The 25,719-nt window shown below is 31.4% G+C and overlaps 2 protein-coding genes across 3 annotated transcripts; one reads left to right on the plus strand and one right to left on the minus strand.

The window, feature by feature from the left end:
* Positions 1-405: 405 nt before the first annotated feature.
* On the minus strand, positions 406-18,632 carry LOC105223365 (uncharacterized). Of its 2 annotated transcripts, none has more exons than XM_049454008.1 (5): positions 18,475-18,632; positions 2,020-3,266; positions 1,820-1,924; positions 922-1,009; positions 406-837 (listed from the first exon to the last, which is right to left on the minus strand). In XM_049454008.1, exons 2-5 carry the CDS (start codon positions 3,262-3,264, stop codon positions 446-448), a joined length of 1,830 nt encoding a protein of 609 aa, XP_049309965.1. In that variant the 5' UTR covers positions 3,265-3,266; positions 18,475-18,632; the 3' UTR covers positions 406-445. The 2 variants fall into 2 exon arrangements, with proteins under 2 accessions (XP_049309965.1, XP_049309964.1); XM_049454007.1 differs by lacking the exon at positions 18,475-18,632 and adding an exon at positions 6,665-7,194.
* On the plus strand, positions 10,258-22,192 carry LOC105223374 (uncharacterized). Its single transcript, XM_049452742.1, has 8 exons — positions 10,258-10,721; positions 10,784-11,274; positions 11,714-12,080; positions 13,878-14,066; positions 18,690-18,950; positions 19,013-19,503; positions 19,913-20,279; positions 22,002-22,192. Exons 1-8 carry the CDS (start codon positions 10,472-10,474, stop codon positions 22,190-22,192), a joined length of 2,607 nt encoding a protein of 868 aa, XP_049308699.1. The 5' UTR covers positions 10,258-10,471.
* Positions 22,193-25,719: the final 3,527 nt, after the last annotated feature.

The raw sequence follows: 25,719 nt of genomic DNA on the forward strand, positions 1-25,719 counted from the left end.
TTTCGCTGAAGACACTGAAGGCCAACCCACCTAAGGCTTATAACATTTATAGATTTGGAAAATTGGATTAATCCTTGCACTGATTGTATTGGCTCAAAAGGAGTCTATATTGTGGGAGATACTTGAAAAGTTAAGGTTATCATCAGTCCGGGTAAAATTTGAGAGGATAGTATATTATTTTCTAATCTCTAAAATTCTAGATTGGAAACTTATTGACAACTAGAAATTAACTCTCTACCAGATCGATGTTCCAACAATAATCCAAACCCGAAACATAAAACCTACGAGACCGTAGAAATTACTCGCTATTAGATCGACTTTCCAACTAGTAAGCCCACTTTAAACCTTGAATACCTGTTCGATGTAGTGAAAAACTAATCTAGCGTCAAATAAAAATACAATTCCTGCGGTTTTCCACGAATGTGAAAAATGTTATATTTATTGTTTACCCGCGTGCTTCCCTTGCTTTACACTTTGTTTCAATTTTAGCTATTTTATCCAATAAATCTTTTTTCTGCTTACGTAACGCCGCAATATTTTTAGCCACCATTTCAGCTTGTTCAACAGTGGAATCGTAATCTTTCAACAGCACCGGTTTGCTGGACAAACCGGTTTGAAATGTCAATTCCCGTATTTGTCGCTGTAAACCTAAGCGTTCTTCCTTCAAATGAACTAATTTCTCGCGAGATTGTTTCTTATCCTCCAGCAAATAAGCTAGCGTCCTCTTCTTCATGCCGTTTATAATGCGTGCAATATCGCTTTTAACTTTTATATTCGAGAGCGCATGAATATCGCGATTGCAACGCGCACGAATATAGCCCAATTCCACGCTGCGATCTATTTGTAAATGAAAGCGCCAAGAAAAGTTTGAGAGCAGTTTTATATATATTATTTATATAGTAGTATGTTATGCTTATGTACCTTCAACTTTTTTGTGCAAGTCTTTTGTTTCCGTTTGTAAGATCACATATTGTTTCAATCCCTTGCCGTATTCTATATAGTCGTCTTTCTGAAAGTTGAAAGTATTTTATAAAATTTTAAATAGCAAAATAGTCGTGAAATATTCTTTAGTACTCTTAAATAGATGTTCGTAATAGGGAGAACGCCACCGAATCGGCTCTCCACGGTCTACGTGTATAGTTTAAGCTACGGCTGTTATATTTTCTCACTGCGTGCTGGTCTATTCGGTCGAATATTATCCAATAATGAATGCTAGGTCTCAAGATTGAACAAAAATAACCCGTGATCTGCCAAGAAAATGTCTATTGAAAAAAGTACCTCTCTTTGTATCACCCTTTAGCTGATCAGACTGTCATCCGTGTGGCTCTACCGAACCAGCACAAGAAGGAAATGAATAAAAGAGATATACAATGAAATTTCCGTCGGATGGAATGTCTTAAGGACATGCAGGATCATCAAGATCAGCGAAGAAAAATACGCATGATTTTTACTAACACGGTCTCCGAAGAGCTGCAGGACTACCTGCTGACTTCATATGTGAGCCGAATGGGTATAAGAAACGAGATTACATGCTGCAAGTGCAGGGAAGTATGCATGCGAGCGACGCTGGAACACCTCTATGCTTCTTTCTAGCCCTAAATTTACAATAAACTGAACCTTTATCTGGTGACAGTCAGCCAGTATAACCTTATCTAAGTTCGACTTAAATTCCTGGGTTTCGAAAGTTGCGCGACGTTTCAACTTTGAGATCAGCATATATAAAAATTGAAATCAGGTACAACTGGTAACACTCTTTATATACATATTTATATATATGTATATGTCTGTATAGTAGATATAATAGTTTAGCAACATTTACCTTCTGAAGTTCTGCTTTCGTGTGTTGTATTTGAATGAGATCGAGGTACGTTTTGCACACTTCATTATATGTTGTAAACATTTCGTTCAAAATATTCGTAATAATCTAAAGGAATGAAAGTATAATATGTAATTAAAAGAATTAAATAAATATTGTTTTTTAATTAAATCATCATAATGCTTTTGAGACTATAAACTCACTGGTTCGAAATTTCGTTTGTCCTTTACAAGCGACTGGAGTACTAATGCTTTAAACTCGTCCTCTTTCTCTTGTGCACTTTCCTGCATCTGCGTGAGCTTTGCATTTAATTGGTTTTGTTCGTGTTGCCATTTCATTTTTATCGCATGTTCCATTCCGAGTGCCCGATCCAACTGTTTCGTAGCATAATTGAGCTTTTCTCTATACTCCATAGCCTGATCTGGTAAATCGTCTGTAATGGCTTGATATAATCTTTTACGTTTGTAGAATTCGATAGCTCTGCGATTAAGGATGGCTCGTATGGTACGTTCTACTTCTAATTCGTTCACTTTCTCTAAGATTTCTTCCATTACAGCATGTTTATCTAAATTATTACGTAATATTTCCATAGGTTGTTTATATTCGACGACATCCACAACCTCTTCGATTAAGGTATTTAGGAATTTTTCAGCTTCCGCCATCATTATTTTCAATACTCTCTCACGTTCGAGCTTTTCTGCTGTAAGCTGCCTAAAATTTGGTTTCTCCACTATAGTCACCTTTAGTCTCGTTAAAAAATCGTCTAAAGAATCAGCTTGAAGCTCATCTTTGGCTACTACTTCCGTTTCCATTTTTTCGAGTTCCAATAATTGTAGTATCTCACTATCTTCTGACATCGATATGTCCGCTTGCAATTCCACCGTCTCAGTTTCCTCTTCTTCTTCTTCTTCTTCTTCAACTCCCATTTTGCTAACTTCGCTTACGGCGACAGTTGGAGTGGGTGGCTTTCTTCGCTCAATTATAGTCTCGCCAGTTAGTGGATCCACAAATATTCCTTCGTCCATGGGCTCCTGTTCAATTTCGACCGTGGTTCGAACACTTTTTCGAGAGTCTATATCTTCGGAGACTTCGTCGAGATCTGGTATACCTCCATAAACGTGTAGTAAGTCAACATACATGCTCTCCATTACTGGCAGCGCGTGTTGAGATACACTCTCCTCCGTCTCGGTAGTTGAATAATCGCTGTCATACAATGATGTGTCATCAAATATTCGCGACATGATGTCCGACGGACGGCTTTCTTCAGCTGTAAATGATCGCGCGGCTTTTGATGCAATACTTTCCGGCAAAGACACGTCACTTTTTTGTGCGCGTAAAAGGCTGTCTACGTCTTTGGGTTGTTCGGTTTCGACCTCCTCCTTCGACGCTTTCACGTAGGTATGTGTCTTCTTCTTTTTACGTAAAACTAAAGTTGGTTGTTCCGCCATGACTTGGTGACCGTATTTCGAGATTACAGTTACAAAATGAAAATATAATTATAATATATAATATGTATGTATAAAGAATATATTTTTACGTGTTATACTAGTGTTCAGTAATTTAGTTACTGAAATTAAATGCGTACCCCCCGTGTATAAAATATTTTCAAATGAAAAATAAAACAAATCAAAAGCTGAAGTAAAAACCTTAGCACACATATAAGGCGATACATTTTAAAATAATTTTTTTTTTCCTAATGAAGAAATGTTCTTCTTGTTTGGATACAGTTACTGTTTCATTGAAACGCGGTGAGTCGGAGTAAGCGTTTGTCAAGCCAGTATTGACGGTTAGAAAAGTATCTTTGGTGTTTGGAGTTGGGTTTACTATGAGCTGTTCTTCTAGCAATTGAACCATCTGGAATTAGCAATCGCTTAAAAGCGGCAGCCTTTGCCGAAAGGATAGAGTTTGTGTTACATCCGCACAAGGTCTGACCCCATACATCGATGTAAGCTCGCCAGAACTATCGCGAGCTCGGTTGAGAGAGTGCTTATGCATCCATCTAATAGTACGGACCTGGCACCATGGCACCTATCTGATCATATTTGTTGCGACTTATTTTTCTGGTGAAAAATTCTCCACAAACCTCTCAAGACGGTCAGTCCTCATCACGACAATGCGAACTCTCACACATCGATTTAAAAAACTGCATTTTTGAGCACTTGAAACATAGATATAAAGAGAGAAGCACCTTAAAGTCCTGACTTGGCACCGAATGACAAAAGAATATGGATTTTAATTGAGAATTTTTTGAAAAACAAAGAAGCGATTTTCGATCATTAACCTTTGATAACAAAATCGAATATCGAATTATAAAAGGTGACCTACGTATATCTTTCTTTTTCGATAAACAAAAACATTGCTTGCTGGTATATTATTGTGGACGAAGTTAAATTTTACGTCTGTTGGATAAAGAAGTGTTTTGTGATATACTTATGTATTATTCAATTTGTACCTCATTCAGCCTTTCTTATTGAATGATATATAAGTATATCACAGAACACTCCTTCACATCATTCAGTTCGCTGTTCAAACCTATTTATCTTCCATTACTTAATTATTTTTTTTTATATCCTTACCTACATAATAAATTTAAATGTTTACGAAATTCTAATAAATTAATTGCAATTGTTTGCTGATTCAATGTTTTAGGAAAATATATGTACGTATTCGAGTACTAACATTATTCTCGTCACATTGTTTGCGATGTCATCATAAACTTCCTCTTCATTAACGAGAAGATAATCAATCATTTAGCTAAATAGCTTACACATCATTTTCCCTTAATATATTTCACTTTTAGGCCATCCATTACGGTATGCAAATAAGGGTGCATGTGAAGTTTATTACTTAGGAATAATAAACTTGAACATAAACAGTTATGTCTTTACACATCAAGCAACAAGTAATTGTTTTGGCCATATTTACTAGTGTGTTTGTATATATGTATGTATATAAAAATACAAACAGTGATGTAATTTTTATGAACTAAATGGTGACAAAATATGATAGTCAATCATAATTTTATTCGTAAAGTAACGCAATTAAATTTTCAATATATTTTTAGCAGATTTCTAGTCTGATATCAGCTCTCGGTGGAAGACGAGAAAATATCGTGTATATTTAAGATTAAGCAACGCTTTTTTCACGGTCGTCAAAATTCTCGGTTTTGTCAAACGGTCTTCATACAATTAATGGAGCAACACAAATGAACTTGAGTTGCTCATGAACTGTGTAATGCCACGACAGCTGGATGAGCACCATCGTCTAGATTATGACAAATTTAAAGGGTTATATACAATTAGAATTAAAAAAACGATTTTTTAAATTTTATTTTCTTATTGTACAGACATATGTATATTTAACCTTTATGTCAACAGCAGAACTTTTTTACGCACGTCAACAGCAACATACCCGGGTATGTACATACGTTTTGTATGGCAAATGGCATGCCGTTATAACCCGACAGGTACACATTTAACTAATCGCTTGCGATTCAGATTTTTATACCCTGAACAGGGTATATTAAGTTTGTCACGATGTTTGTAACACCCAGAAGGAAGCGTCGGAGACCCTATAAAGTATATATATAAATGATCAGTGTGTTGAGATGAGTCGTTTTAGCCATGTCCGTCTGTCTGTCCGTCCATCTGTCCGTCCGTCTGTATATATACGAACTAGTCCCTCAGTTTTTAAGATATCCTTTTGAAATTTTGCAAACGTCATTTTCTCTTCAAGAAGCTGCTCATTTGTCGGAATAGCCGATATCGGACCACTATAACATATAGCTGCCACACACACATTTGACCAGATATATTCACGAAATTTGGTATAGATTATTTTCTAAGACAACAGAGGAATCTCCGAAGAAATTGTTCAGAACGGATTACTATAGCATATAGCTTCCAAACTGAACACATAGTTACTAACAGAAATGCACCTGTGAAGGTGGAGTTGATAGCATGGACATGTGCTTGTCCGAATATAGTACCAAGCGGCGCACAAATAGATGGCCTTTGGCTTTCTTTTATAAAGTGCCCTGGAGACGATCAAATAATTGCGTCAAACACTTTAATTGTGTTGGTGTCGTCGGCTCTCGTCGGCTACACGTACGCTACACCGACTTGTTGTCGGCTCTGTTTGATGAAAATCAAAATTTTTGATATTTCTATTTGACGGACGATAATTTGATCGTCTCCACTCATGTTTGACAAGCATGACTCATTTGCAGTGAAGACTTCAAGCGAAGAGGACATACATACTTGCGGAAAAGTGAAGTGAAGCGAAAAAGAGTGAAGTGAAGAAGAAAAAAGTTAAGTGAAATAAGCGTAAAATTTTAAAATAAATAAAATCAAATCAAATAAATTAAAATAATTAAAGTAAAATCAAATAAAATAAAATAAAATATAATAAAATCAAATCAAATAAATTACAATAATAAAATAATTAAAGTAAAATCAAATAAAATAAAATAAATAAAATAAAATAAATAAAATAAAATAAAATAAAATAAAATAAAATAAAATAAAATAAAATAAAATAAAATAAAATAAAATCAAAACAAATCAAATAAATTAAAATAATAAAATTTTTCATTTTTTTTTCATAAGAATTGCATGCCAATAAAAGATAATCATCATCCGACGATGACATGACGACCGTTCGCTACAAGATCAAAAATAAACTGATGTTTGACGTGTTAATTTGAACGTTTGCGGGCAACACACGATTGAACATCACTAACACATATGCACTGTTTGACGCAATTATTTGATCGTCTCCAGGGCACTTAATATTGTGGACGTTGCTGCGTTTGCTGCATACATAATATACGTTAACAACAACACTCACCTGAAGTCATATACAAGCCGCCGTAGGATGTTTCTCCATCAGCTAAGTGAGCAACTATGCAAGCCAGAAATAGAGAGCAGGACGAATAACAGCAGAATATCCAGAGTTTTTTCAACGCGCAACGCCATCGAAGCCACGATAGGTAGGCCCATCCGAGTTGTGGAAGCTGGAGCACATGAAGCGGAGGAGCGTGATAGTACGGGACGCCTAAAAGTAAAGGGGAATTGCTACATCTGCTCCAAACGACGCCCTACTCGTAAAGCATGCACATTATGCAACAAACCAGTGTACGCAGAGCATTCCAAAGACTTGCCGCAATGCGATAGATGTAATTGAATTTCAATAATTTTAAATTTTTTCGTAGTTTTTTTAACAAGTATTTTATAATTTATAATAATTTTTATACCATAAGTATTTTTTTCACTCAAAATAAACCATACTTTTCAAATATTATCATATTTACATGCGTTTTACTATACATATGGTATGGTATACCCAGGTATGTATGCTGTTGACGTAAGGGTGCAACTTTGTAAATGGGCTTTATCTACCAAACGGATAATACAATCCTAACCAAAATTGGGGCTATTGCGTAAAACAGTTTTCGCTAGGATATCACGAAATTTCAAGTCGATCCGATTATCCAGTTCAGAGCTATAGCGTTTTGAAAACGCAAAACATAGCCAGGTATGTTGCCGTTGACATAAGGGTTAAGAATACATACAAAATATCGTTCTGGTGAATATTTTCGAAGTTATACGCAAGGCGTTTCAGAGTGTTTGAAAGTAAAAGGCCAAACTTTAAGCGCGATTTTCGCAAAATGGTGTTTTCAAATTCGGTGACCAATATTATTTAAAAACGGCTAAGCCGTAAAGTCTAAAATTTTAACACGAGCTTCTTAAATATATTTTTTAGCAATTAAGCGAAGCTTTTTTCTCTCACCAATAATATTTTTAGTTCAAAAATCGTCTTTTTTTGAGAAACCACCATTTGTTAAATTTGTTAAAAAATTTTATTTTGCTTATTCCTTCGATTTTCTCAACTAGATTTTAATATTAGTTTAACGAAATCTTGAATTCAGAAGACTTAACTGGATTTATTTATTATTATTTTATTTATTAATTTTTGGACCGAATATTTTATCTTATATTTTATCTAAAGACTACTCTTTACGAAACTCGTTTTCTTTTGATCAACGTTAGACACAAGGTCTTACTTTGATTGTTTACAAAAAATATATATTTTTTTTTCACTTTTTGTAACCATTGAAGTGAGTGCAAAAAAGGAATAAAATAAAACCCATTCGTCGATACTTTTTCTAGGGTGGTATGTCAGTGACATTTGCGTCAAATGGAATTTAAAAATAATGATTAGTGTTTGGTATACACTTGTTTTTCTAAAGTACATAAAGTGCATTCACGGTGATTACTACGATTATGCGGAATTGTGTGGAATCAACTATATGCTGCCGAAATATCATAATTCCGCGATATCTGAAAGCAAACCTCACAAAATAAACCTTATAATATAAAAATCGCAAATTTTTACTCACAAATCAGTTGTGAGTTCATCTCAGAATAAGGCGAGTTATATGCGGAAAACTTTCTGTGCTGCTGAAAATGGGTTGACATACTTTCGGTCCAGTTCAACTGGTACTGAATTTCTGTACTTGAAAGAAATCGCTCTCGCTCATTTGCATTTCGCATGCTATCTGCGATTTACTTTTCAATTTTGTCGTTTTTGAAATTTTTATCTAGAGGACACTTCTCACGTCTACAAAGGAGTGCATTTGCACCGAAAATGTAAATTCCCATTCATGTTGCACCACAGAGTGGCAATTAGCTTAAATAAATAATACGTTAACTGTTAATGGACATTGAACTTGACTCGTAGAATTATAATAATAAATACATAATAATTCGAAATCTTTAAGCCAATTTTTTTTTTTATTTTGTTCTAATAATTAACAAATTAATGTACTTATATATTCACAATCTCGGAGTTCGACGAAAGTAATATATGAACATTTTATTATTTTATTTCTTCTTCTTCTTTACTGGCGTAGATACCGCTTACGCGATTATAGCCGAGTCGACAACAGTAAAACTATTAATTACTGTTTGGAGTTGCCATTTGATTTTAATAAAAAAGTTTTAAAATTTTTAATTGAGTTTTTTGAGAAATCTTAAAGAAATGTTTAAAGGTTTGATTTTTTAAGAAAATAATTAAAACAGGGTTGCCACCTTTTTTGAATTTCTTTACATAAAAAATTATAAAAACTTTAAATTGATTTTTTGAGAAAACTTAAAGAAATGTTTAAGTGTTTGATTTTTTAAGAAAATAATTAAAACAGGATTGCCGCTTTTTTCAAATTTCCTTATACATATTGTTAAATAAGTAATAAATTATATGCATGTCCATAGTAATATCATAGTAACGGAACAAGAATATTCACAACGAAAGTCATTAATAAAAATTTGATAAAAAAATATATTCCATATAATTGTACATATGTATGTATGTATGTACGTATAAAATAATGTATTATATTTTGGAGTTGCCATATGTTTTTAATAAAAAAGTTTTAAAATTTTAAATTGATATTTTCAGAAAACTTAGAGAATAGTTTAAGGTTTGATATTTTTAATTAATAATATTTAAATTTTGAACAAGGTTGCCACGTTTTTTAAATTCAATTATGTGTACGTAGATTTTTAAAATTTGAAATTAATGTTTTTTTACTTTAATTGTTCATGGCTTGATTTTTTAATTAATACTAATTAAATTTTAAAAAGGGTTGCCACATTTTAAAAATTTTGTTATTTATAGATTGATTGAAATAAATAATAAATCAGTTAGTACATGAAATAAGTGTTACTTATAAATGTACTGTTATTAATTTGTTGCCACCTTTTTTAAATAATATTAATTATTTATAGAATATCTGTAACAGAAGGATAATAAGATGCAGAGTATTCACAATGCCGGCAGCCAAAGAAAGTCGTTTATGAAAATTTTATTAAAAAAAAGTAATAATAGTAAAAGAAATTATAAATCATTGTTTGGCGTTGCCAGCTGTTAAACAATTTTAGAATTATAAATTGATTATTTAAAAATACTTTTTATTGTTTAAGGCTTCAATTTTTTAATTAGGAAAATTAATAATTAGGGTTGACACCCTTTTAAATTTCCTTATATAATTTTTTTAATAAATAATAATGCGGTTAGCGTACTAAGTGAATGTTATTTACGGATGTACCGTTATTATTTTGTGGCCTTGCCTAAATTATGAAAATTTTGTAATAATTATTATGTATTTTTCTAATAGAAGCATAATAAAATAAGCTATTTTTTAAAGTGTGAAATTATAAATTTCTTTTAAAAGTTTGCCATAAGTAGTGCAGTTTATTGAATTGCGTCATATTGCTCAATTATAAAAGTTTTTCAATAGAATTTCATAAAGTTACTAATTGATGATATACAATTATTAGATATCAGCTTTCACACATGCATATTTAATAGCGGCTTCAGAAAGCTTTAGTGCACTTTTGACGCTTTCTCACATATATATAAATACACTCATATCTGTAGTTAGCAAATTTAGTAGTCAAGTGCAGACGGTTGACTTGTTTGCCCATTTGTGCCATAGCGCCGCTAATATACAAATAGTTTCGCCCCAGACGCCGATCGTGCCAGACAAACAACTTCAACTGCTAAAATAATATTCGTGTCATTTTGTGTGAAACGGAATACAAGTGAGAGCGCGTTTTCGTGAGCGACACGAGAGAGTAATAAAACATTGCAAACATGTCAACAGCTGATGCAAATGTAAACAATAAGAGCGAACCGGACACGGTCAAATGTGCTACACAAACTACCGCTAGTGATGATAGTAAAATTCCCGACTGGCTTAAGGCTGATTTATTTGTGAAACTGCTGGAACAAAATGTTCCCGACTTTAAGCAAATCAAAAGTTTTTCCATCGAGCCAACGCAAGAGGCGGGCGATAACTATAGCACGATTATGACCTCAGTGAAACTCGTAGTTGAGTTGAAAAGTTGAGTTTGACCTTGAAATTCAAAATGGTGTACAATATTAACAAAAAACTCTAAATTTTAGCTGGAAATACGCAGCAGGTGTCTTATATGTTAAAACTGCCAATAGAATGGGTGCAGAACTCATTGAAGGGTACCAATGTGTTCGATGTAGAGGCCATGATGTATCGTACTGTCATACCAGAGCTGGAGAAGCTCTATAGTGATGCGGGTGTTGAAGTGAAATTCGGCGCAAATTATTATGAACTCGAAACACCATCCAAATACGGTGTTATTCTCATGGAAGATTTGCGACTGCTTCGCTGTAGAAATGCTAAACGCTTAGAGGGTCTCGATAAAGAACACACCGAAAGGGCATTGAAAAAGTTAGCGCAATGGCATGCCGGTACCGCTACACGCGTAGCGCTCAAAGGTGAATATCACAAAGTGGTGAGCACTGGCATTTTCACCGAAGAATTCATAGTAATGATGAAAGATATGAATGAGCAATCAACAAAATTATTCAACGAATGTGTGAGCGCTTTTAACGGATACGAAGTGTACAAAGATGCTATGGTAAGTGTGTGTGTGCATACATTTCGATAGCTAATTGATAAAACAACCTAACTCGACTTGGCACTTTTAATTTTTCAAGTTGTAAAGTGTAAGTGTATAGCTCTGTTTTGAATTAGAAGTGAATTATGTAAGTAAAATTGAACTTAGAGAAGTTATAAGCTTTAAAATTAATATAAACTGATATAAATGAACTTTATGAACTTTAAAATTAATATAAAATATTAAATTTGCATATGAGCGCTCAAATTAAATGTTTTCAAGTGAATAAAGTGTAAAAAGTGAGTTAAGTTGTTTTATCAAATACACGTAGACCCATTTGCACCCGCATCAAATAAAATACAAAGTAGCGATTTAATCAATTTTGCCGTGTGTGCACTTAGTACTGTACATGATATAATAAATAATTAATATATGTAAATTCGACATGCCATCCCTGTAGGAACAATGTCAGAAAAGACTGGCTGCCGACTTTGGGTCCATGTTGCATAGCGATCCCAATGGATTTAATGTACTAAATCATGGCGATTTCTGGGTTAACAATATAATGTTTCAATATGATGCTGACGGCAAGATCAAGGAAACTTATTTCGTCGATTTTCAATGTTGCCGCTATGGCACACCGGCGCATGATCTCTATAATTTGTTGATATCTTCAACAAGCTTGAAAGTCAAGCTGAAACATTTCGATTATTTTGTAAAGTATTATCATGATCATCTAGTGGAAAATTTGAAGCTGTTGAAATATCCCAAGAAGCTGCCCACCTTGAAGGATATTCATATAGAGCTGTATAAAAATGGTGTTTTCGGTGAGTATTGTGTTGAAAAGAGGAGAAATATTCTAGTTTTGAGATTCCATATATTCGCTTTCATATATTTTCATTACATTTTTTGGTAGTAATTTTGTATTTAAGAACTGAATTCAACTAATTTAAGTAATTTAAAAATTGATGCTTTGCTTAACTAACCAAAATTTGAAGCTTGTTGAGTATTTTACAAAAAAAAAAAATCTGCCTCAATAAGATTTTCTCACAGATATAATTCTTGGTAAAAAAGTTTTAAACCAATAGTTTTCATTTTTGTTATAGCATTTATCTAAAGAAAATTTAAATGTGGCAACCCTGTACAAATATTTTTTGAAAAATTGAGCCTCTAAATATATAAAAATATTTCTATAGATGTATGTATATAAACATGTATCAATATTTATATATAGGTCGATTTTTATATTGCCATTTATTTAAAACAAATTAAACTGTGACAACCCTGTTCCAATGTTTTTTAAGAAATTAAGCATTTAAGAATATATTGTATAAATATTTCAAGCAACACTGCATTATATAATACATTTTCAATGGATCACATTTTTATATCATAATTTATCGAAAACAATAATAATATATGGCAACCCTGTTGCAATATTTTTGGAAAAGTAAGCTTTGAAAAATATATAAATATTTATAGTTAACATTTTTATATTATGATTTATCTAAACAGTGGCAACCCTGTTCCGAATTTAATTTTTTTGAAAAATTAAGCCTTTGAAAAACTATAAATATTTTAGTTAACATTTTTATATTATTATTTTTTTGAAAAATATTAAATGTGGCAACCCTATTCCAAAATATTTTTTGACAAATTAAGCTTTGAAAAATATACACACATTTATAGCTAACATTTGAAAAACTATAAATATTTTATTAAAAATTTTTATATTATTATTTTTCTGAAAAATATTAAGTGTGGCAACCCTGTTCTAAAATAGTTTTTGAAAAATTAAGCTTTGGAAAATATGTAAACATTTAATGCTAACTTTTTAAGATTATCATTTATCTAAAACAATAATTAAACAGTGGCAACCCTGTTTAAAAATTTTTGAAAAAATTAGGCTTTGGCAAATCCAGAAATATTTATAGTTAATATTTTTATATTATAATTTATCTAAAAAAATTTTAAACAGTGGCAACCTTGTTCCGCAATTTTTTGAAAAATTAAGCCTTTGAAAAACTATAAATATTTTATTTAACATTTTGATATTATTTTTTTTCTGAAAAATATTAAATGTGGCAACCCCCTTCCAAATTTTTTTCGAAAAATTAAGTTTTCAAAAAATAGAAGTTTTTATATTAACGATACAAATACTATATATAAAACGGTATGGCAACTTTGCAAAGAGAAATAATTGCAGTGAAGCTGGACGTATCTAAATATTCTAATTAATTATATTAATGTATTACATGTTTCAAAATATTTTTAAAAAGTTTTTTTGATTACTAAAAACATATAATCAATAATAATTAATTCGATAATCCTTATAGTTAACATTTGTGCTTCTCTTAACTTGTTTTATAATTGTGAGCTTTCATTTTCGAAAGTATTTCGTTTTTATTTTTAATTCTTAAGTTTTCTTTTTATTATCAAAAACTTGTAATTGATAAAAATAATTAATTTGATATACTTCATCATTATCATTCACTTCATCTATACATTCATTCATGCAATATTATGTTTTTGTGATTAAAAGCTTTAATTTTCAATATTATTTTGAAATGTTATTTTTGTGTTTTGTTTTTAAAATTTTTGTAAATCGTTTTACAATCTTGCAGGTTTATTCGCAACTCATGGTCATTTGGCCATTGTGCTTCTCGAACCAAGTCCTGATGCTACTCTTGAAAACCTAATGGGCACTACGCCGGAAGGTGTGGAATTCAAAAAGCGAATGTTTCAGAGCAAACGATATCGAGAACACGCCGAAGTTATCTTGCCATGGCTTTATTATCGCGGTGCTTTTGAGTAAAAAAAAAGGGGTACGATATTAAGCTGTAAATACTTTCTACAAAAAAAAAAAATGTCACTTAGACACATACCCATTTCATCGGTATATTAGTAATTCTTATTGATTATATTTCATATTTTCTATGGAGGCGTGTATGATAAATTGCAATTTATTTCATGAAGAGTAATTAAAATGGTGGAGAGTTTTTCATTTAATAAAATATTATGTTTTGTTATGCATTGCGACTAAGAATGACTGTTTTTACTATTTGGAAACATGTATGTATGTATATGTGTATAAAAATATGCATGCTGAGTAATGGGAGTTAATTGCTCGTTCCCCGTTACGCTTGACGTTCGACTCATGTTTTTTATACCCTGAACGTGCTATATATTAATAAATATTAACTTTGCCACAAACAAACCCAGATGGAAACGTCGGAGACCTTATAAAATATAGAGGCAAATCATCAGCATGACGAGCTGAGTCGATTTAGACAACTCCATCTGTTTATGTATACTAGTCCCTCAGTTTTAGTTATAGTTATTTAGATATCGCCTTGAAAATTTGTACAAGTAATTTTCTCATCAAGAAACGGTTCATTTGTTAAATCCACCGATATCGGAGCTTTATGGCATATAACTAACCTATCAAAAACTTACGAAAGAAATTGTTCAGATCTTAAAGCTGAAGCATACAACGGCCATACAAATCTAAATCAAGTTCTTGTATGAAATTGTTTGCGTTGGTGAAGGGTATTATAGTTTCGGTGCAACCGAAGTTTACGTTTTTTTCAGTTTTTCTTTTTGTATTTGTAGTATGCAATAATCAAGTGTGATTCCCATTTTATAATAGAAGCTATTGTGTTCATTTTTTACTTAATTATTAGTTAGGTGAAGTTTTCGACGCCATACAAAGCTGGAGCGATAAGATTTCAAACTAAAAGAAACAGACAGTTTTGTATGTAATTGCTTATCTCAGCATTGCTTAAGTACGCGTCAAATTAATAATACCTAGACTTGATAATAATTGGCTTTTCAGTTACGACATACAGTCGGTGCACGTTAAATGGAACCACTTTAAGATGACTCTAGTTTCTGAAAAGTTCTAATTATTGAAAGTTTTTTATTTGTGTATCACCAGAAAAATTAAGTAAATTTTCCATACAAAAAATTTTCTACAAAAAAATCGAGAATGTGTTAACGAGGAACTACGTTCAGGACGGCCATCAACGTCAACTGATGATCAACACGTCAATAACATGAAGAAATTGGTGCTTGAGAACCGACGATTAATAAACAGAGATCTTACTGGCATCATTTGAATATCAGAGGGATCAGTGAAAACCATTTTGAAAGATAATTTGGGCCTTAGAAAAGTGAAAGCATGATTGGTGCCAAATTTACTCACATCACTTTTTTTGAAAAACAGCTTGGCATCAACGTCTGGCGTATTATTACTGGCGATGAAATTTGGATCTATGCTTATGACCCGGAAACAGACGATCAATCGGTCGAAAATTATGGCAAAGTTGAGCCGAAACTTAAAAAACCACCCCAAAGAAGGTCAATAATCAAGGTTATGTTGATAGTTTTCTTCTATTATCGAGTTGTGGTTCACTCGGAATTCCTTCCGACTGGCCAAACTGTCAACAAGTAATACTATTTGGGTACTGTGCGTCGTTTGCGCTAAGCAATATTTAAAAAAAGGCTGGAATTATAGGCCGAAAACTTTTGGTTTTTGCACCACGATATTGTAACGCCACATATTGCATTGATTCTTCGTAAGCTTTCGCCAAATTTTCAACCAATATCGTGCCGCAACCACCTGATTTAGCTCCTTTCTGGCTTTTCAGCAAACTCAAACATTCTTGAGTCAATGGAAGACATTCGCTGTGCGCATTGAATGTTTTTTCATAAATAGACTTTAACAACTGCCTCGAGGATTGGAAGAAACGTTGGAACAAGTGTTTTGGGGCTAAAGAGGATTACTTTGAGGGGGACGACATAGATTTTGAAGAATAAATTAATAATTTAAAATTATGAAGAAAGTGTTACTATTTTCTGCTGATAGCGTTATGTCAATGAATTTGGTATACTCTGAATGTGACTATTTAAAAGGTTTTAAATCACACTAAATTTTGTATACAAAGATCTGGAGTACATTTTTCTTCTCAGCTTGTTCTTTGAAATTATTGAGAAATGGTTAATATATTTTCCTATAAATTAGACTTAATCGTCGAGTGAGATTTCATTTAAGTTTTAAAAACGCCAACGCAAAAATTTTATAATGAAGTTTGGATCGGATGGATCAAACCGAAAGTATGTGTGTTGTTGTTTATTAGTTACCTGCCCTCAAAAGCTAACAATTTGCTCACAATTTTGTGATATCTGAAAGCAAACCTCACAAAATAAACCTTATAATATACAAATCACAAATTTTTACTCACAAATCAGTTGTGAGCTTATCTCAGAATAAGGCGAGTTATATGCGGAAAACTATTCTGTGCTGCTGAAAATGGGTTGACATATTTACTTTTGGTCCAGTTCATCTGGTACTGAATTTCGTACTTGAAAAGAAATCGCTCACGCTCATTTGCATTTCGCATGCTATCTGCGATTTACTTTTCAATTTTGTTGGTTTTGAAATTTTTATCTAGAGGACACTTCTCACGTTTACAAAGGAGTGCATTTGCACCGAAAATGTAAATTCCCATTCATGTTGCACTACAGAGTAGCAATTAGCTTAAATAAATAATACGTTTGCTGTTAATGGACATTGAACTTGACTTGTGGAGTTATAATAATAAATAATAATTCGAAATTTTTAAGCCAATTTTTTTATTTTGTTCTAATAATTAACAAATTAATGTAGTTATATATTCACAATCTCGAAGTTCGACAAAAGTAATATATGAAAATTGTATTATTTTATTTAATAAAACTATTAATTACTGTTTGGAGTTGCCATTTGATTTTAATAGAAAAGTTTTCAAATTTTTAATTGAGTTTTTTGAGAAAACTTAAAGCATTGTTTAAGGGTTTGATTTTTTAAGAAAATAATTAAAACAGGGTTGCCACATTTTTTGAATTTCTTTACTTAAAAAAATATAAAAAACTTTAAATTGATTTTTAGAGAAAACTTAAAGAAATGTTTAAGGGTTTGATTTTTTAAGAAATCAATTAAAACAGGATTGCCACCTTTTTCAAATTTCCTTATACATATTGTTAAATAAGTAATAAATTATATGCATATGTATTGTATGTATGTATATCCATAGTAGAATCATAGTAAAGGAACAAGAATATTCGCAACAAAAGTCATTAATAAAAATTTGATCAAAAAATATATATAACATATACTTGAACATATGTATGTACGTATAAAATAATGTATTATATTTTGGAGTTGCCATCTGTTTTTAATAAAAAAGTTTTAAAATTTTAAATTGATTTTTTCAGAAAACTTTGAGAATAGTTTAAGGTTTGATATTTTTAATTAATAATATTTAAATTTTGAACAGGGTTGCCACGTTTTTTAAATTCAATTATGTGTTTGTAGATTTTTAAAATTTGAAATTAATGTTTTTTTACTTTAGTTGTTCATGGCTTGATTTTTTAATTAATACTAATTAAATTTTAAACAGGGTTGCCACATTTTAAAAAATTTATTATTTACAGATTGCTTAAAATAAATAATAAATCAGTTAGTACATGAAATAAGTGTTACTTATAAATGTACTGTTATTAATTTGTTGCCACTTTTTTTAAACAATAATAATTATTTATAGAATATGCGTAACAGAAGGATAATAAGATGCTGAATATTCACAATGCCGGCAGCCAAAGGAAGTCGTTTATGAAAATTAAAAAAAAAATAATAATAGTGCAAGAAATTATAAATCATTGTTTGGCGTTGCCAGCTGTTAAACAACATTAGAATTATAAATTGATTATTTAAAAAAACTTGTTTATTGTTGAAGGCTTCAATTTTTTAATTAGGGAAAATTAATAATTAGGGTTGCCACCTTTTTAAATTTCCTTATATAATTTTTTAATGAATGATAATGTGGTTAGCGTACTAAGTTATTTGCGGATGTGCCGTTATTATTTTGTGGCCTTGTCTAAATTATGAAAATTTTGTAATAATTATTATGTAATTTTCTAATAGAAGCATAATAAAAGAAGCTATTTTTCAAGAGTGCGAAATTATAAATTTCTTTCAAAAGTTCGCCATGAGAAGTGCTGTTTATTGAATTGCGTCATATTCCTCAATTATAAAAGTTCTTCAATAGAATTTCATAAAGTTACTAATTGATGAAATACAATTATTAGATATCAGCTTTCACACATGCATATTTAATAGCGGCTTTAGAAAGCTTTACTGCACTTTTGACGCTTTCTCACATATATACCATAAATACTCACATATCTGTAGTTAGAAAATTTAGTAGTAAAGCGCAGACGGTTGACTTGTTTGCCCATTTGTGCCATAGCGCCGCTAATATACAAATAGTTTCGCGCCAGACGCCGATCGTGCCAGACAAACAACTTCAACTGCTAAAATAATATTCGTGTCATTTTGTGTGAAACGGAATACAAGTGAGAGCGCGTTTTCGTGAGCGACACGAGAGAGTAATAAAACATTGCAAACATGTCAACAGCTGATGCAAATGTAAACAATAAGAGCGAACCGGACACGGGCAAATGTGCTACACAAACTACCGCTAGTGATGATAGTAAAATTCCCGACTGGCTTAAGGCTAATTTATTTGTGAAACTGCTGGAACAAAATGTTCCCGACTTTAAGCAAATCAAAAGTTTTTCCATCGAGCCAACGCAAGAGGCGGGCGATAACTATAGCACGATTATGACCTCAGTGAAACTCGTAGTTGAGTTGAAAAGTTGAGTTTGACCTTGAAATTCAAAATGGTGCAAAATATTAACAAAAAATTCTAAATTTTAGCTGGAAATACGCAACAGGTGTCTTATATGTTAAAACTACCAATAGAATGGGTGCAGAACTTGTTGAAGGGTACCAATGTGTTCGATGTAGAGACCATGATGTATCGTACTGTCATACCAGAGCTGGAGAAGCTCTACAGTGATGCGGGTGTTGAAGTGAAATTCGGCGCAAATTATTATGAACTCGAAACACCATCCAAATACGGTGTTATTCTCATGGAAGATTTGCGACTGCTTGGCTGTAGAAATGCTAAACGCTTAGAGGGTCTCGATAAAGAACACACCGAAAGGGCATTGAAAAAGTTAGCGCAATGGCATGCCGGCACCGCTACACGCGTAGCGCTCAAAGGTGAATATCACAAAGTGGTAAGCACTGGTATTTTCACCGAAGAATTCATAGTAATGATGAAAGATTTGAATGAGCAATCAACAAAATTATTCAACGAATGTGTGAGCGCTTTTAACGGATACGAAGTGTACAAAGATGCTATGGTAAGTGTGTATGTGCATACATTTCGGTGACTATTTGATAAAACAACCTAACTCGACTTGGCACGTTTAATTTTTCAAGCTGTAAAGTGTAAGTGTAAAGCTCTGTTTTGAATTAGAAGTGAATTATATACGCAAAATTGTACTTTAGGAAGTTATGAGCTTTAAAACTAATACGAGTATACAATAAAATATTAAATTTGCATATGAGCGCTCAAATTAAATGTTTTCCAGTGAATTAAGTGTTAAAAGTGAGTTAAGTTGTTTTATAAACTACGCGTAGACACATTTGCACCCGCATCAAATAAAATACAAAGTTGCGATTTAATCAATTTTGCCTTGTGTGCACTTAGTTGTGTACATAATATAATAAATATTTAATATATGTAAATTCGACATGCTATCCCTGTAGGAACAATGTCAGAAAAGAGTGGCTGCGGAATTTGGGTCCATGTTGCATAGCGATCCCAATGAATTTAATGTACTAAATCATGGCGATTTCTGGGTTAACAATATAATGTTTCAATATGATGCTGACGGCAAGATCAAGGAAACATATTTCGTCGATTTTCAATGTTGCCGTTATGGCACACCGGTGCATGATCTCTATAATTTGTTGATATCTTCAACAAGCTTGGAAGTCAAGCTGAAACATTTCGATTATTTTGTAAAGTATTATCATGATCATCTTGTGGAAAATTTGAAGCTGTTGAAATATCCCAAGAAGCTGCCCACCTTGAAGGATATACATATAGCGCTTTATAAAAATGGTGTTTTCGGTGAGTATTATGTTGAAAAGAGGGAAAATATTCTAGTTTTGAGATTCCATATATTCGCTTTCATTTGTTACATTTTTTGATGATAATTTCATATTTAAGAGCTGAATTTAACTAATTTAAGTTATTAAAAAAATGGAGCTTTGCTTAAGTAACCGTAATTTGAAGCATGTTGAGTATTTTACGAAAAAAAAAAAATATTTTTGTCTCAATAAGATTTTCTTACACATATAATTTTTGGTTAAAAGATTTAAACCAATATTTTTCATTTTTGTTATATCACTTATCTAAAGAAAATTTAAATGTGGCAACTCTGTACAAATTTTTTTTGAAAAATTGAGCCTATAAATAAGTATATAAAAATATTTCGATATACGTACATATATACATACATGTATAAATAGTTCTATGTAGCTAGATTTTTGTATTGCCATTTATTAAACAAAAATTAAACATTTAACAGCAACACTGCATTATACATTTTCAATAGCTCACATTTTTATATCACAATTTACCTAAAAGCAATAATAAAATATGGCAACCCTGTTGCAATATTTTTGGAAAAGTAAGCTTTGAAAAATATATAAATATTTTTAGCTAACATTTTTAATGAATCAATTATCTAAAAAAACTAATTAAACAGTGGCAACCCTGTAGAAATATTTTTAAAAAATTAAGCCTTTGCAAATATAAAAATATTTATAGTTAACAAATTTATACTATGATTTATCTAAAAAAAATTTGAAACAGTGGCAACCCTGTTACGAATTTTTTTGAAAAATTAAGCCTTTGAAAACTATATAAACAATTAAAAAACTACAAGTATTTTATTTAACATTTTTATATTATCATTTTTCTGAAAAATATTAAATGTGGCAACCCCATTCCAAAATAGTTTTTGAAAAATATATAAACATTTATAGCTAACATTTTAAATTTATCATTTATCTAAAACAATAATTAAACAGTGGCAACCCTGTTTAAATATTTTTGAAAACATTAAGCTTTGGCAAATATAGAAATATTTATAGTTAATATTTTTATATTATATTTTATTTAAAAAAATTTTAAACAGTGGCAACCTTGTTCCGCAATTTTTTGAAAAATTAAGCCTTTGAAAAATTATAAGTATTTTATTTAACATTTTTATATTATCATTTTTCTGAAAAATATTAAATGTGGCAACCCCATTCCAAACATTTTCGAAAAATTAAATTTTGAAAAAAATAGATGTTTCTATATTAACAATACAAATATTATAATTAAAACGGTATGGCAACTCTGCAAAAAGAAATAATTGCAGTGAAACTACACGTATCTAAATATTCTAATTAATTCTATTAATGTATTACATGTTTCAAAATATTTTTAAAAAGTTTTTTTGATTACTAAAAACATATAATCAATAATAATTAATTCGATAATCCTTATAGTTAACATTTGTGCTTCTCTTAACTTGTTTTATAATTGTGAGCTTTCATTTTCGAAAGTATTTCGATTTTATTTTTAATTCTAAAGTTTTCTTTTTATTATCAAAAACTTATAATTGCTAAAAATAATTAATTTGATATGCTTTATCATTATCATTCAATATCTACTCATTCAATCATTCAATGTTATGTTTTTGTGATTAAAAGCTTTCATTTTAAATATTATTTTGAAATGTTTTTTTTGTGTTCTGTTTTTTAAATTTTTTGTATCCTAAATCGTTTTACAATCTTGCAGGTTTATTCGCTGCTCATGGTCATATGGCCATTGTGCTTCTCGAACCAAGTCCTGATGCTACTCTTGAAAACCTAATGGGCACTACGCCGGAAGGTGTGGAATTCAAAAAGCGAATGTTTCTGAGCAAACGATATCGAGAACACGCCGAAGTTGTCTTGCCATGGCTTTATTATCGCGGTGCTTTTGAGTAAAAAAAGGGGTATTAAGCTGTAAATACTTTCTACAAAAAAAAATGTCACTTAGATACATACCCATTTCATCGGTATATTAGTAATTATTGTTGATTATATTTCATATTTTCTATGGAGGCGTGTATGACAAATTGCAATCTATTTCATGAAGAGTAATTAGAATGGTGGAGAGTTTTTCATTTAATAAAATATTGTGTTTTGTTATGCATTGGACTAAGAATGACTGTTTTTACTATTTGGAAATATGTATGTATATGTGTATAAAAATATCCATGCTGAGTAATGGCAGTTAATTGTTTGTTCCCCGTTACGCTTGACGCTTTACTCAAGTTTTTTTTATACCCTGAACAGGCTATATATTAATAAATATTAACTTTACCACAAACAAACTCAGATAGACCCTCAGTTTTTGAGATACCGATTTACTCGTTATTTTTTTTTAAAGAAGCTGCTCCTTTGTTAAAACCACAGATATCACAGCTTTCTGCCATATAACAAACCTATTAAAAACTTGCCAAAGAAATTGTTCAGATCAGAGCGCTGAAGCTTGCAGCGGCCATATAAATCCAAATCAAGCTCTTGTATGAAATTTGTTGTGTTGGTGAAGGGTATTATAGTTTCGGTGCAACCGAAGTTTACGTTTTTTACAGTTTTTCTTTTTGTATTTGTAGTATGCAATAATCAAGTGTGATTCCCATTTTATAATAGAATCAATTGTGTGCATTGCTTAATTATTAGTTAGGTGAAGTTTTCGACGCCATACAAAGCTGGAGCGATAAGATTTCAAACTAAAAGAAACAGACAGTTTTGTATGTAATTGCTTATCTCAGCATTGCTTAAGTACGCGTCAAATTAATAATGACTAGACTTGATAATAATTGGCTTTTCAGTTACGACATACAGTCGGCGCACGTTAAATGGAACCACTTTGCTTTTAAGATGACTCTAGTTTCTGAAAAGCTCTAATTATGGAAAACATTTTTAATTGTATATCACCAGAAAAATTAAATAAATTTTATATATAAAAACAGAATGATTTTCTTTTCAATTAATGAAATATTTCATGTTCACTCATATGCATTATATATACATATAAAAGATATATATTAGGGTAGGTCAAGCCAAAATCATTGGTTTTTCCGCTCTCTGAAAAATTAGTTGCTAAAAACCTCTTAAAAATCTCTAAACGTTACGGGATGGTCCTCCGCCTAGCGATTTTCGATTTTTTTCTTATTATCAATTAAAAAAAAAATTTTTCTCGCTTCATAGATAGTTAGACTTTTTAAGTCCATTCGCCGAAATATTTTTTTAAGGTTTGGTAGAATATCAGTAGCGTTAACGTCTGGCGTATTACTACTGGCGATGAAATTTGGATCTATGCTTATGACCCGGAAACAGACGATCAATCGGCCGAAAATCGTGGCAAAGTTGAGCCGAAGCTGAAAAAACCACGCCAAAGACGGTCAATAATCAAGGTTATGTTGACAGTTTTCTTCGATTATTGAGTTGTGGTTCACTCCGAATTCCTTCCGACCAGCCAAACAGTCGACAAGGAATACTGTTTGTGTGTTATGCGTCACCATATAATACACCGTCACATACTGCATTGACTCTTCGTGAGTTTTTCGCTAAATTTTGTACCAATAGAATGCCGCAACCATCGTAGTCGCCTGATTTAGCTCCGTGTGACTTCTGACTGTTCAGCAAACTCAAACGATCGCTCCGGGGAAACTGCTTTGAGTCAATTGAAGAAATTTTACTTAAAGTTAAAATAAAGTTAAAATTTTAAGGATAAAGAACTAAGGTATTACAAGCTACTTATTTCAAACAGTATACTGAGGCCTTAAACTCATATTAAGGAGATACCACAAATTTATTAAAGGCAATAATATATTTAAACATTATATAACATTATATAGTATATGTATACATATATGTAACTGCTTTCTTTTGGCATTTTTTTACTATCGCGACTTTCAGTCTGCACTTACGTCACTTATAAAAAAAGACCTAACTTAGTGTTATCTGTGTCCCGTTATCTCGAGTGGGCATTGTATTTGTGTATGCGCAGCAATCGCATTTTAAGAGCTCTAAAACTCTAAAACAGGAATGGAAAATATTCTGCAATGACAATTCTGTTATCTATCTGTTATCTAATAGACAAGGTTAATCGATATTAAGTATCTGATAAATACGGAAATAGAGACAGGTGTGAACTACAAAGAGAGAGAGTTTTAGAACAGCATTTCAAGTACAAATGTACTTATGATTATAATTAATATTACTTCCTTAAAAAAATTGATCACAACCGAAACTTAACTATTTATATATTATTTCCTTAAGCTCCGTTTCGAATGTAGGGCCAAATACTCACAACAGTACTGACACTTTCGTATTTACTTATAATAAATGATTTACGAGCTTTGTTATTCAAATTATAAATAATGAGACAATAAGAACTGGTTGCCAAGCAATTAAATTTTTTACCAGTAACACCATTGACATCTCTTACATTGTCATTGTGCCTCTTCATTGTATTTGTATGTGTCACAAATTTTCTCTTCAATGATTTAACCCACAAAAATTTTTTACAAAACGTGGATAGTAATTTTACGCTAAGATTAATAGTTGTATGAATAATGACAATTAATTATTCCATTTGCATTCCTATTGGCTAAATAAGCAATTAATTATATATGTATGTATAGTATATAGGCAAACAAAGTCTAAATGATAATTAAAGTCTTATGTCATTAGCATGTGCATGGTGGAGATATAAGTTTACAATCTATACTGTACAGAAATATTAAATATTTGTGCTTATTAATTTTTATAACGGTATATGCAGTTGGACTTAATGTTTACTATATTAATACTGATGCTTTTATTTATATCATTTTCAAGCTTTGTGCAAATATTTAAAATAAGTACGTTCAAAAAAATTTTAGCAGAAAACCCTGTGCAGTAATTAAAATATTCAAAGAATCAAATTTCAAAACTAAATTTTTTTTCTTAAATTTAAACTAAATTTTTTTTCTTAAATTTTTTACCAACAGCTGTTGTCTTTGTAGTAGGTATCGGTGTCGCCAAGGCACTGCCTATCGGCGTAAGCCATCACGTGCAGCCAAGCAATTACTGGCACATAATAAGTGTGTTCTTAAAACAACTACAACATAGCGTATTTTGTATTTAGAAAATTTACGAAAACAAGCAATTTGGTAGTAGCTAGAGTTTCATGCATAATTCAACAATTTTAAAGCCAGTTCAATATCGTCTCTAGCAGCTATATTATACATAATATACGTGTGTGTGTAAGCACATAGGTGTGTGTGTATATATACACGCTTTTTGTTTGTAGAGCCCATAGCAATTGCGCCGCCAATTCGATACTTCCACTTGACTGCGCCAAATGGTAGGTTATATTGCTTGCATACTCGGCTGTGGGCCGTTGACTTTCGCTCGAGCGTTTAAAATTTAGACAAATATGGCCGATGAGTCTAATGGCTTTAACATAATTTAGGGCTCTC

Source organism: Bactrocera dorsalis, chromosome 3, assembly GCF_023373825.1.
Source record: "Bactrocera dorsalis isolate Fly_Bdor chromosome 3, ASM2337382v1, whole genome shotgun sequence".
NCBI lineage: Eukaryota > Metazoa > Arthropoda > Insecta > Diptera > Tephritidae > Bactrocera > Bactrocera dorsalis.

Excerpts from the sequence above, each read along its gene's own strand:
- LOC105223374 (XM_049452742.1), top strand. The coding sequence starts at position 10,472 with ATGTCAACAGCTGATGCAAATGTAAACAATAAGAGCGAACCGGACACG. Across the intron at positions 14,067-18,689 it reads TTATCGCGGTGCTTTTGAGT|ACATTGCAAACATGTCAACA; the intron begins AAAAAAAAAGGG and ends GAGAGTAATAAA. Across the intron at positions 20,280-22,001 it reads TTATAAAAATGGTGTTTTCG|GTTTATTCGCTGCTCATGGT; the intron begins GTGAGTATTATG and ends ACAATCTTGCAG.
- LOC105223365 (XM_049454007.1), bottom strand. Across the intron at positions 1,925-2,019 it reads ACAAACGAAATTTCGAACCA|ATTATTACGAATATTTTGAA; the intron begins GTGAGTTTATAG and ends TCATTCCTTTAG. Across the intron at positions 1,010-1,819 it reads CGAAAGCAGAACTTCAGAAG|AAAGACGACTATATAGAATA; the intron begins GTAAATGTTGCT and ends TTCAACTTTCAG.